This window comes from Rattus norvegicus, chromosome 14 (assembly GCF_036323735.1).
Source record: "Rattus norvegicus strain BN/NHsdMcwi chromosome 14, GRCr8, whole genome shotgun sequence".
NCBI lineage: Eukaryota > Metazoa > Chordata > Mammalia > Rodentia > Muridae > Rattus > Rattus norvegicus.
In genome coordinates, this window is record NC_086032.1 from 88,202,679 (window position 1) to 88,216,518 (window position 13,840).

A 13,840-nucleotide genomic window follows, 5' to 3' on the forward strand; every position below is an offset into this window, starting at 1 on the left:
CCCAACTATTGATACATCCATCAATTTATTTTCTATCAACTATCTATTATCTGTTGTGATGGTTTGTATATGCTTGGCCCAGGAGTGGCACTATTAGGAGGTATGGCTTTGTTGCAGTAGGTGTGTTACTGTGGGTGTGGGCTTTAATACCCTCATCCTAGCTGCCTAGAAGTGAGTATTCTCTTAGCAGCCTTCAGATAAAGATGTAGAACTCTCAGTTCTACCTACACCATGCCTGCCTGGACACTGCCATGCTCCCACTTTGATGGTAATGGACTGAACCTCTGAACCTGTAAGCCAGCCCCAATTAAATGTTGACCATATAAAAGTTGCCTTGGTCATAGTGTCTATTCACAGTAGTAAAACCCTCAGTGAGACACCTATGTTTTGGAAAGGTAGGATTTTTTTAACTTCTTTATTTCTTATTAGTACATATTAATTATAAGTGAGTTTCATTATATTTCCTACATGTATATATTATACCCTGTCATATTCACCCCACTATCCTCACTCGACTCTGTCCCACTGCAAACAATTTTTATTAATTTTATATAGTTTATTTTGTAATATTCTTTTTCATCCCCCAATTCCTCCCAGATCCTTCCTAACTCCCTATCAAACCAATTTCATGTTTTTTTTCCTCTCTTATGCTCCCATCACCCATCTGAAAATGAAAATCTAAACGAACAGAAAACTCAAGAACACAAGAATAGCAAACAAAACAATACAAAATAAAAGGCACAAAACCAAAAACGTCGAATCCCTTTTGTCTTACCAACTACTCCTAGACATAGGTCCTGCCCTGGAGTGTGGTTGATATAGTGTGTGGCCCTCTATTGGAGAAAACTGATTTCCCCCTTTCCCTCATGTATCAGTTGCAAACAGTTTCTTGGTTGGGGGTGGGGCCTCGTGTTCACGTCTCTTTCTCAGTGGTGGGATTTTGTCTAGATTGAACTTGTGTAGGTCTGATGCATCCTTTCACAATCTCTGTGAGTTCATATGTGCCTTAGTTCCCTTATGCCTCAGAGATACTCTTTTCTTGGAGTGTGTGACATCTTGTTGAATCAAGATGAGGGATTCCCACAGGCCAGCGTTTTCTTCCCTGAGCAGCCATTGCCTTGGCCAGACACTTTTTGTACTCCTGCTGGCCCACTGTGGGCTTAAGGAGCTGAGAACACTGGCAGACACCAAAGACTGGCAGCTGAAGAGCCCCTACCTGGCAGTTTCTGTTCTTGTTAACTTGTATGAATACTCAGGAATCCCAGGCAGGGGCTCTAACTTATACTGAATTAGAGTATGAGTCTTATAGGGGACTCTTCAAATAAATTAAAGGTCAGTAGGCCCACAGACAAGGCAAGAGGCCTTGAGAAGCTGGAACAATGGTAGTGTTTTCCCAGGTGTTTGTGTTTTATCTAGGGACAGTTCTGAGGGTTTACTGTTTGTGTGGTAAAGTGACCCTTTCCAATCTGAAGTGGGTGTTGGATTCCCCTGGGAATTAGAGAGAGAGATGATACTGATGAAGACCTCGAACTGCTAGACTAACCCCTAATGATGTAATGAGGGCCTAAAAGGTCACTCTTCTGAATCATGAGAAAGGTGTGAGAATCATGGGTGTGGTTCTCACTGTGTTTAGTGTGTGAGCCTTCAGCTTCTAGAGAGAAATGTGTGTGAAAGAGAAACCCCTCAGAGGTAATAGTACTGGCAGCCGAAGTAGTTCTCCTTCCTGCTGGTTTATTTAGATAGCTCCTTTCTTATTTTCAGGCTGTGCACATTCTTGCCTGGTAAAGATGAATTGTGTATAGTCTGAAAATCCCTAATATAACATGTTCCCGAATCTAAAACTTTGGGTACCAACATGACAGCACTCATAAAAATGTACACAGAATAGGTGACGCTCGAAATACAGATGCACTAAAGTACTGTATGAGATTCCTTTAGACTATGTGCCTAGAGTCTAGCTAGAGTGGGTCCCTAGCCCTAGATGCACTGTAATGTGTATTCAGACATCTCAGTATCCAGAAAGACCTAGGGTTGGAAAAACTTCGGGTATCAAGCATTTTATTTAGATAATTCAAATTTAGGCATATTATCTTGGACAAAAAAAAAAAAAAAACCATGCAAACAGCAAAATCCTTGACTTTTAGAGAATCCTTCTCCTTTAAGAGAAGTTTATAGGGGCAGGACTTCCGGCCAAGGCGGAAGACCTTTTCCCTCGCGTTTTCTAGAGATCCGTTTTGCAGAACCTGGAGGGGCGAGTCGGGACCGTACTGTGGACTCTAGAGTGTCTATAGGCGTTATGGGTGTGATAGGTATACAGCTGGTTGTTACCATGGTGATGGCCAGTGTCATGCAGAAGATTATACCTCACTATTCTCTTGCTCGATGGCTACTCTGTAATGGCAGGAGCAATGATTCAGTGTTTCGCGGCGACTTTATAGAACATAACTACCGCGAATAACAGGAGTCAACTCTTGAGATGGTATCAACACCCTTCCGAAGAAGAATTAAGAATCCTTGCAGGGAAGCAGCAGAAAGGAAAAAGTAAAAAAGACAGAAAATACAATGGCCATATTGAAAATAAGCCACTGACCATTCCAAAAGACATTGACCTTCATCTAGAAACCAAGTCCATTACAGAAGTGGATACTTTAGCACTGCATTACTTTCCAGAATACCAGTGGCTGGTGGACTTCACGGTGGCTGCTACTGTTGTGTATTTAGTAACTGAAGTCTATTACAGCTTTATGAAGCCCACACAGGAAATGAATATCAGCTTAGTCTGGTGCCTCCTGGTTTTGTCTTTTGCAATCAAAGTTCTATTTTCATTAACTACACACTATTTTAAAGTAGAAGATGGAGGTGAGAGGTCAGTTTGTGTCACCTTTGGATTTTTTTTCTTCGTTAAAGCAATGGCAGTTTTGATCGTAACAGAGAACTACCTGGAGTTTGGACTTGAAACAGGGTTTACAAATTTTTCAGACACTGCGATGCAGTTTCTTGAAAAGCAAGGTTTAGAATCTCAGGGTCCTGTTTCAAAACTTACTTTCAAATTTTTCCTGGCTGTTTTCTGTTCACTCATTGGGGCTTTTTTGACATTTCCTGGATTACGGCTGGCTCAAATGCATCTGGATGCCCTGAATTTGGCAACAGAAAAAATTACACAAACATTACTTCATATCAACTTCTTGGCACCTTTATTTATGGTTCTGCTCTGGGTGAAACCAATCACCAAAGACTACATCATGAACCCACCATTGGGTAAAGAGAGTGTCCCTTTAATGACAGAAGCCACATTCGATACTCTTCGACTCTGGTTAATAGTTCTGCTATGTGTTTTGCGGTTGGCCATGTTGCGAAGTCACTTGCAAGCGTATTTAAACTTGGCCCAGAAATGTGTGGATCAAATGAAGAAAGAAGCAGGCCGAATAAGTACAGTGGAGCTACAGAAAATGGTAGCATGAGTCTTTTATTACCTGTGTGTCATTGCCCTGCAATATGTGGCACCTCTGGTGATGCTGCTTCACATGACTCTGCTTCTGAAAACACTAGGTAATCATTCCTGGGGGATTTATCCAGAAGCTGTCTCTCCCTTGCCAGTGGATAATAATCTCCCATCCAACTTGGTTTACCCTGAACTACCATCACCTGATGGGAAGATGAAGGTAACTGTTACGCAAATCACAGTGGCGTTGAGCAGCTTAAAAAACATCTTCACGCCTCTCCTTTTTCGAGGACTTCTGTCATTTTTGACATGGTGGATTGCTGCTTGCCTCTTTTCTACAAGCCTTTTTGGGCTTTTCTATCATCAGTATCTGACAGTGGCATGAATTTCAGTCAAAAATGGATATCCAAGTCACACTTTAAATTCAAATATCTGTGCCCTTGAAGGTTGACAAAAGAAGAATGCAAATACAACGGAGAAAAACGTATCGGAGTGTCTTGTTTTGAATGCTTCCTCTGTGCTCTCAGGGTGAATTCATGTTGTAATATTTAAAAATCACAAGATAGGTTGTTACACTGTTACACTGTGGCATTGGAATTGTAACTCATCGGGATAACCAATGTGAGAGGGCTATCTGCAGAGGTAATCCTGCCGATTACCTTGGTTTACAGTTGCAAACCTCCAACAGTCTTTTAGGCTTCTCGTAGGACTCCAGTAACTGACTGCTTTCCATGGTGTTGTGGTACTGTTATTACTCGTGTTTGCTGCCTGTAGAACAATCTTCAAACTGAGCCATGCTCGAGGGAAGGGAAAGGAACTACAATTACTTCTGTTGGTAATGTATTAGTCTTCAAAAAAAATCCAACAGAAAGGAAGAGAAAGCTACTGTATATTACAGTAAGAAAAGTTGCATAGTCATTTTAAATTGAATGGAGATATAAATTGCCTAATGTCTACAAGCACTGTTACTTGAGAGTAGCAGGAATATTGTTTTAAAGTGTATGCCACCCAGCTTGAAAGTTCTTTTGAAATGATTGGCCAAACGAACATTAGCAGTCTCACTGTTAGTTTTGGGCCTCCTGTATTTTATTTTTTTCTTTGATTCTAAATAGTTATGTTTAATCTAAAAATATTTATCAATACTGATCAAATTTGAGAATTACTTTGTAATCCTGCTGACTACGTGTATGTATTGTATATATATTATATACTAAATATATAATATATTGAGGTTATAAAAGATGAAAATATTGAATCCTTATAATATTTTAAGTTACAGAATGTCCGTTAAACAATGATTGAATGATATGTATTTGTATCTAGAAATTTCTGTTTGGAATGAGATTAAAATACATTTTTTAAAGCTCAAAAAAAAAGAGAAGTTTATAATAATAAAACAGGCAACATTGTGCACATTTTGAAGCTGACCCCAAGACAGCATCCATAGTACACCAGTACACACTGATATGTGTATATGTGAGTTGTTCTGACTGGCACATATTAATTTCTCTAAAAAGAAGAAGACTCTGACGATGACAGCCAACAATTGCTCATGTCAGGATGAAGAACGTGTCTTCATGGTTGAGGATTTGGCTCAGTGGTAGAGCGCTTGCCTAGCAAGCGCAAGGTCCTGGGTTCAGTCCTCAGCTCCAGAAAAAAGAAAAAGAAAAAGAAAAAAAGAAGAAAAAGAACGTGTCTTCATTTGGTTTCTGTTGCTGTGATAAACACCATGACCAAAAACAACTTGGAGGGAAGAAACAGTGTATTTGGCACACATGTGACAGTTTATCATAAGGAGAAACCAAGGCAGGACCTCAAAATAGAAACCATGTGGTAATGCTGCTTGATGCCCTGCTCCAGGTTGGGTTTAGCTAGCTTTCTTATAAAGCATTGGCCTAAGGATGGTACCGCCCACAGTGGGCTGGGCCCTTCTATGTCAATCAGCAATGAAGAAAATGCTTCAGAGATCTGCCCACGGGCCAGTCTCATGGAAACCAGTCCTCAGTTGATGTTCCCTCGTGAAAGGAATATCAAATCGACAACGTTGGCCCTACGGTATTTAGTGTGAGTCTTTCAGAAATGTAAATGTTGTCCATGTGATATCATGGGGTTTTTCTGTGTCAGGCAAAGGGCTACCTCTGTTGTCTTTAGCTGTTTTAATGTCTAGGTATTCTACTGTGCAGTTCGCTTAGTACTAGCGTAGGGCTCCACTCACCAATCCAGACGAGGAGAACTCAGAGTGTCATCTCTTTATCCTCTCCGACTGGGGCTGAGCAGCAGAAAGCAAACTCTCGGGATCAGTAGGAATCTGAAATTAGGTTTCAAAAGGCATCAGCGCCCACAGAGTGACACTTTGGGGTTGACTAGAGTCAGAGAATGTGTCCGGAATATCAGATTGCCTTGTGGTTCTTCTGAATACGCCCTCGTGTCTTGTCCTTTGGAAACCAGCAGTGTCTAGTTATCTGCCTCAGGCTTGAGTCATGCAGGTCTGCCTCACTCAGAGAAGGAGGGCCTGTATGCTGCCTTTTACATGTGGTGTTTCTTCGTGATCTCGAGGCTGTAGACCAACAGGGTCAAGTGTCAAGTCTTTATGTTGAATACTTTAACTGCAGCCTGGTTCACCTATGCTCAAGGACGTTGGATTTCTTTTTTCTTCTATCAATATCTGATACTAGACAGGACAGTGTGCTTTATTTCTTTGTAATTATTTCTGCCAAAGCAATTGTTTTGTTAAATGTAAGAGTAACATTAGGGGTAGGGGTGCTATATGTGCATCAGGTTTACGATGACCTGGGAGTTCTGGGAGGAAGCAAGCCATGGGCAGAGGCTCCAGTAGACAAAGTGAGTTCTACCTGTGTTCTCAGAAGTGAGTTGGCAGGTAAGTCAATGCTCATTGTACCTAACGTTCTCATCTCAGCACAGCATGCTGTGAGGAGGGACCTCAGTGGAGGAAGGGGAGCATCAGGTCTGTGAAATGTCTTGGGTGAGAGCCTCGCTCTTGGGAGCAAGAGAAAGCCCAGAACGTGAAAGAAACACGTTAGAAATGGACAGACACAGCCTCGCCATCTCAGTCTTGCAGAAGCGTGCCTGCCATCTGCAGTTGCTGCCACCCGTTTCCTTCCTGCTTTCACGGGACACAGGAAACAGCTGGGTCGGTGCATCTGTGTGCAGAACTGTGAAGGGGGAGGGTGGAGGAGCCTGCATCCAAGAGGATGTGCCAACAGTGGAAATCTAAGTGTGGGGAGAAGCTGTGTCCTTTCCTAGTCCATCAGGAGCAGAAGCACACTCTTGCCATTGTTCCTGCCCAGGCCCTATATAACTATAATTTTTGCGGGTTTTTCAATACCCCCTTTTGCTCCCAAACAACTGCAGGCCATTTCTATGCCCTGTTTAGTGGGTTCTAGCTCCCAAGACTTGCTATACTTATTAACAAGCCTAGGCTGGGTAGGTACTGAGCTATCTAACCATTTATGACGCCTATTTCCCATCTGCATGGCCCTTTACCTTTTAGTCTGAATCTTGCCTTAGCTCACTCTGACCTATGTGTATCTTATGCCTGCTCTCTCATTGCGATCCTCCTGATCTTTCTGCATGGTTTCTCCACACCTTTTCCTCCTCTTCCTCCTCTCTTCTCTTTCTTCTCTGGTCTCTCTGGGACTGCCTCACCTACACTTGACTCCAGTGGGAAGTCCCACTCTTCTCTTCTACCCAGCAAGCTGACTGATCAGCTCTTTTATTAACTAATGGAAAACTATTTTTCTATAACCTAGAGACCAGAGATGGCTGACCATGTTGTCTGGATCACAACCAGACATCTGGGCATAGAAACCAGCACTTAATACACACTGCACAAAACCATTCCACAAAACTATTTCTCAACTACACACTGCGGGATTCCCAGGCTTCATCTCGTCTATTTTTGTTTTTGATCGACTTATTTCACTTAGCATTTCTTCTAGGCCTTTTTTTTTATATCATGCAGATAGCATAATTTCTTTTCTTTCACATGGCCAAATAGTATTTCTTCTTTTAAAAAATTCTTTAAATTTTTTTTCTTTTCCTATTAAACTCTGAGTGCTTGAGAGGAACTAGGAACTGGGCTTTGGGAAACGAAGTACCAGTAACAGGACACGGCTTGTTTTATGTCCTGTACAGCAGAGTAAATTATCTTGCCCCGTCTATGACTGCGCAAGTGCAGAGGAACTAGGAGCATTGCCTGACACCTCCGGAAATGACCGGAGGCCTGCATTTACCTGTGAACCAGCCTCAAGCTCGTACGGATAAATACTGCTGTGTTTTCTAGGAAATTGGAAAGATATGGTCCTCGCCCGATCAACTGGACTGTGAACGTCTTAGCAGAAATCTTTCCAGCGCCTTGGAAGGCTTTAAAAGCATCTTGGAAAATACTTCCAGCCATGGCTGTACATGCCAGCCTCCGGTGGGAACGGTTCAGCAGCACATGCACAGGTGTGTGTAACATGCTCTTGTGCCCCCCAGTATTCTTAATTTTCTGCAAGATGTGTGCTTAAGCACTCATTCGGAATGGATTCTTTCTAAAGTTATTGATGTTAGAGAACATTGGTATCGCCTACTAGTCAAACACCAGGGCTTCCCGTAAATACAATTTAAATGTTAAATCCTAGCCTCAGCCTTTGCTGTCAGGTGAGCTGTATAGACAAGCAAGACGCTGGGTCAGATTTTGGGATCCGGGAGGACAGTGTGGCATTAAATATAGATAAACGAACAGACACACATTTTCAAATTACTGCATATTTGACTGAAGCTTCTCATGGATTTAGAAGTGTGAGTTCCAAGGAGAGCGCGGGGGCTTTACACTCTGCAGAGGACATAGGTACAGAGATGGAGCCATCTTCCTGTGCCTGCAATAATTTGTCAGGTACACCATTGTCTGTTTTGTCGATTTCCCACAGATGGGAGCGGCCATTTATCACGCATCTTGTTGCCATCACCCTGATTCATTTACTGTCCCGGGCTGAGTGAGGACACATTGGAAACCTGGCACTGAGGAAATAAACACACAGATAGTATCAGGGAACTGAGCATGTCCGTTTATCAGAGGGAACCTGTGTTACCCAGCCTAGCTCCTGGAACAGAGGCACGGTTACTCACACCAACATTGCTTCTGATGTCTCACCTTGTCTCATTTTAATTTTCTATCGCTTTAGGTTGACCAAAAGTCTCGAGGAGGCTTGGATGTCAAAGGTTCCTGTTATAAAATTCCTTAGCAATCTCACCGTCACAGAGGGTATGTGCTTTCTCAGCTTGCTTGATTAAAGTGTTTCATTATTAAAGTGTTTGGTTATTAGTGTTTCGGTGCAACATATTATTAAAATGAAGCATAAGAAAGGGAAAATTATGTCATACTGTTAGGGAAGAAGAGACCTTGAATTAGAAAGGGAGTGGTGGGGGGGATAAGATGTGAGGAGGGAGGAGAGAAAGGGGAAATGGTGTGATTACGTTTCGATGTAAGAGGGGCTGTGTGAGGGGGGACTGGGAGGAGATGAGGGGAGCTTCAATTGGGATGTAAAGTGAATAAATAAATTAATTAATGGAAGAGAAGCTAAATGAAAACAAATTTAGTGTTTTATTTCATTACGTTTGAAATAAAACACAGAAATCAAGAGTTGTACTCTATATCATCTAAAAACAAAAAGCAAAAACCAACCAATTTAGAATGTCAGAGCCGTTGAGGCTTCACAGGGAAACTCGCAAGGTCCCAAATGTCAGGCAAAGGGAAGGAGGCAATTTCTCATTTTGTCCTTCCACAAACTACTTGATCCTGTGAGTCTGCGCTCTATCCACACAGCTTTTAAACCCCACAGAGCACTGAGAAGAAAGGTATGAAGAAAGCTCACACATTCTTAGGTAACAATTTTCCTGTTAAGAAGGATGGAGTCCCTACAGCACATGGTCACTGCTCATGCAGAAAGTATTTTTTTCTAAAGCGAATCTCAAAGCATCCTGGACTCAGAGTCGGCTGTTCACTAGATGATACCACAGAGGGTTTTATTTAAACAAGAGGTGATCTCAGACGCCCTTCGAAGAGTAAGATGAAACTTTAATTATCTTCTACTGGACAGCATGAGAGAAACTTCTTTAGGTGGCAACATCAAATTTTGTTTTAAATCAGTAAAAGTTCTGAACATTTATTATAAACTGTTTCCCTTTTGTATCTTCCTCAGATGTAACAATAAAGGATTTGGTGAAGAACACCACCAGATTAACTGAAGACCTTCGCACCTTCTTCCACATCTCTGAGGAAACCATCCACAGCGTCTTAGAAGCCAACATTTCCCATTCAAAGGTACAGGGCTGCTTTCATCACGAGAGACCCCTCCCAGCTGCAGGTACCCTGACCACCTTTCCACACAAATGATGAAGCTGAAATCAGAGGGGCCCATGCCAACAAGCAGTTGGCACCTGTGAACATCTGGTGACATAAATTGGTACCGTCGCCTTCGTTTGGATAAGATTTCTGGCAACATTTATTTTAGTGATTTCTAATTCTGACGCACGAAGGCCGTTAGGTTTTTTTCTGTGGTTCCGCATGTGTCATAAGTCTCGAATCCCCAAATAAAACGAGTTAAAAATATGTACTCCGCCATGATGGAAAAGAGCCATACACTCTGGTCATGGCTGTGACTCATAATGAGCAAAGGGACCGGCTTGGGCTTCTCTAGTATGACTGAGAAGTGTTGGCGAAGGAGGTGGAAAACAGGTAGTTTAAAACCCTTACATCACGTGTTGCTTTATCTCCCCTTTTGTTGAAATGATAATGGGGGTGTCACTGATCAGTGGAGAGGGAAGCAGATGGCTACCCCGTTAGCCACACCAGACGCGGTGTGAATCTTTAGCTTGTGGTTTTCCGTGCTGGTTACCTTCCTCTGCAGAGAATCGAGAAACCAGGTTCTACACGATTGCAATTGACAATCACCCAAGCTCCGATATAAATTGAATTTCACGTTAATTCTGACTAATTGGGGCTCAGTGCAAGCTTAGTAAGTAGATTCATTTACAGTTCATCCAAATTAAGAATGAAATAGACGAAAAGCCAGGGATCGGAAAGGCAAACTCCAGTATCACAAAGTTACTTATCACAAGAAAGGCAGTATCTATTTTCAATGGAAAACATCAATTGTATCTCATTACATACCACATACGCATGGAAACGGGATGAAGGAGGAGGGGAGCCCAGCAGAGAGCAGAGCTTTGGAAATATTTCTTCAACTAGGCAACCTTCAGTGGAAATAGTGACCGCTGCGGTTTGAATGCTGCCGTGTGGAATATTTCTAACAGGAGTCTGGAGTAGTAGCCACACTATTTGAGCAGCAGCCCAAGGCTGCCGATATAGAAGCATTACTGATAAACGCACTTCTTTCAAGGCCCACGTTTTAAGATCCATTTTGGTTTGAGCTGAGATTTCTGCTTTGCTACCTGCTTAGAAGCGAACAGCCACCAGGTGGCGCTGACGTTCTATGTTGAGATGGGCTGTACAGCGTGCTAGTGGCTTATGCAGTGACAAGTACAGCACAGATGGTTTTGTGGTTCACCTCCCGCCTCAATCTGGGTACATTTCTATGCAACTCTATAACTGCTGTGGGCACCTAAGTAGATGGGTCCATAGGAAATTGGACAGGAACTACACAAATGCATTCTCACTGTTCAAACATGTGAGGTTGTTCACTCTAATGAGTACATACGTACATGGATATCACACATACCCACAGCTGCTTAGCAGTTGACATTTTGGACTCTGTTTTTTTTTTTTTTAATATCATTGAAATTTATTCTAGAGCTTCTAAGTAGTACATTTAATCACTGTCCTGCTTCCCCCCCCCCTTTTTTTCTTTATTAACTTGAGTATTTCTTATTTACATTTCGAATGTTATTCCCTTTCCTGGTTTCCGGGCCAACATCCCCCTAACCCCTCCCCCTCCCCTTCTATATGAGTGTTCCCCTCCAAATCCTCCCCCCATTACCACCCTCCCCCCAACAATCACATTCATTGGGGGTTCAGTCTTGGCAGGACCAAGGGCTTCCCGTTCCACTGGTGCTCTTACTAGGCTATTCATTGCTACCTATGAGGTCAGAGTCCAGGGTCAGTCCATGTATAGTCTTTGGGGAGTGGCTTATGGACTCTGTTTTTTTCTGGAGTATCAAGTTGACGGCTACTTCTTGTTTGTAGTCCCATCTCCTTTTGTTTGACCCCCTTTTTTTTTTAATTTTTTATTAGATAAATTTCTTTAATTACATTTCAAATGGCATTCCCTTTCCCGGTTTCCTCTCCATAAGCCCACATCCCCACCCCCTTCCCCATATGGGTGTTCTCCCCATCCACCTCCCTTATGGTCCCACTGACATTCCCCTGCACTGGGGGGTCCAACCTTGACAGGACCAAGGGCTTCCCCTTCTCCTGGTGCCCCAACAAGGCTATTCTCTGCTACATATGCAGTTGGAGCCCAGGGTCAGTCCATGTATAGTCTTTCAGTAGTGGTTTAGTCCCTGGAAGCTCTGGTTGGTTGGCATTGTTGTTCTTATGGGGTTGGAAACCCCTTCAGCTCTTTCAATCCTTCCTTTAATTCCCCTAAACGGGGTCCCATTCTCAGTTCAGTGGTTTGCTGCTAGCATTGACCTCTGTATTGGACATGCTCTGGATGAGTCTCTCCGGAGAGATGTATATCTGGTCCCTTTCAGCATGCACTTTTTAGCTTCATCAATCTTATCTAGTTTTGTTGGATATATGTGTGTGTGTGTGTGTGTGTGTGTGTGTGTGTGTGTATGTGTGTGTGTGTGTATGTGTATGTGTGTGTGTGTGTATGTGTGTGTGTATGTGTGTGTATGGACCACATGTGGGGCAGGCTCTGAATGGCCATTCCTTGAGTCACTGCTCTACATTTTGCTTCCATATCTCCTCCTATGGATATTTTTCCCCCTTTCAAGGAGTGAGAGCATCCGCATTTTGGTCATCCTTCTTCTTGAGCTTCCTGTGGTCTGTGGATCGCATCTTGGGTAATTCGAGCTTTTGGGCTAATATCCACTTATCAATGAGTGCATGGTTTTCTTTCCCATAGTCTCAGTTTACCAATTTGTCACACTGAACTCATCCCCGGTGACCTTTAAGATATATTTCGCAGGGCTGGGTTCCATGGGAAGTCGCAGAAACCTTTGCTTGCTCTTCCTGCTGTCCACTCGATGTCTTTCTTAGTTCTTAGATGCTGGGCGTCAAAGGCATTGCTATCCACAGCCAACCTTCAGCGAGGACATCTCATCAAGTATGCAATGCTGACAGTGTGGAGAAGCTAATAAGAAGTCCTGAGGTGCACACGTAGCACAGTGATGGGGACGGTCACAGGAAGGGATGGTGATGGTTATAGGAAGTGATGGGGACAGTCAGGAAGTGATGGGGACGGTCACAGGAAGCATGCTTGAACAGGAGACACTGGGGATGGAGCTGAAATACTGAGCATGTTGTGATGCTACTTCAGGTAGCACTCGAGATACAGAAATGCCGAAGGAAGCATGGGCCTGGCTGTCTTCCCTGACAGGGTTGACATGGGCAGTTCCTCTCCTCCTGACTCCTTTCTTGAACATAACATCACCTCATCAAAACCCAACATCTTAGACTTCAGGATATGTTGGATCCTGACGCTCTTCTAGCTTACCCCTCTTGCTTTGGATTTCATCCACCTCTGTCTTCTCCTGGGGAGTATCTCCTCATTCCAGCCTGCGGGAGCCTGCCCCAGTGGACCCAGAGCACAGTGATGCCTTTCCACTGTGAGATGGTTCTCTTCAGGAAGATGAAAACACAGAACAAATTGATTAGCTTCCACCTTTTTCTCCCCTCTCCTCCTTCTCTGTCTTCATGCCCCACCTCCCCTGACTGTCTTAAACATAAATATCCTTTCCAATTAATGATCCTATCCAACTTCTATTCTCATTTTTTCTTGAAGTACCCAGTAAAAAGTGCATTTTGGCTGACCATTGCAAACGCCCTAAGGAACATTACTAAACATTTGCATACCTATGCCCTGCCTTTCAGGGCCTCCCATCTGCAATTCCTAGAGGTATTGCGTCATCCTATTCCTATTGTGAAGACATGGAAACTTTTACATGGGGCTTTTTAGATGGAAATCCAGTATCTCTCAAGTCATCCAGTGCAAGCTTGGATCAGATCCCTCTAACATTGGCTTTACCACTGACTTCAGCCTGGGGCTCAGTCTGAGATAGATCCTATGGCCCTCTGCTCTTCTCTCCCACTCTCCTCTTCTATTTGTCTCTTTATCATGTCAGTCGGTCTGAGCTCGGCCCCAGCCCCAGAGCAGAGCAATGCTCACAAAAGTCTGCAGGATCAGTTTTCCCTATTTAACCTGATTTTGC

At 43.2% G+C, this 13,840-nt stretch overlaps 2 protein-coding genes across 2 annotated transcripts in view; both read left to right on the plus strand.

The window, feature by feature from the left end:
- Positions 1–13,840, plus strand: part of Abca13 (ATP binding cassette subfamily A member 13) — a 502,723-nt gene that overhangs the window by 115,533 nt on the left and 373,350 nt on the right. Inside the window, exons 21-23 of the mRNA XM_063273790.1 lie at positions 7,746–7,909; positions 8,629–8,708; positions 9,646–9,767. Coding sequence (XP_063129860.1) covers positions 7,746–7,909; positions 8,629–8,708; positions 9,646–9,767 — 366 coding nt within the window. The remainder of the gene's footprint in view (positions 1–7,745; positions 7,910–8,628; positions 8,709–9,645; positions 9,768–13,840) is intronic.
- Tmem161bl1 (transmembrane protein 161B) lies at positions 66–3,926 on the plus strand. The gene is given in 2 exon segments (XM_008770407.4): positions 66–2,403; positions 2,471–3,926. Coding segments are annotated over 2 exon segments (1,464 nt in total). The 5' UTR covers positions 66–2,296; the 3' UTR covers positions 3,828–3,926.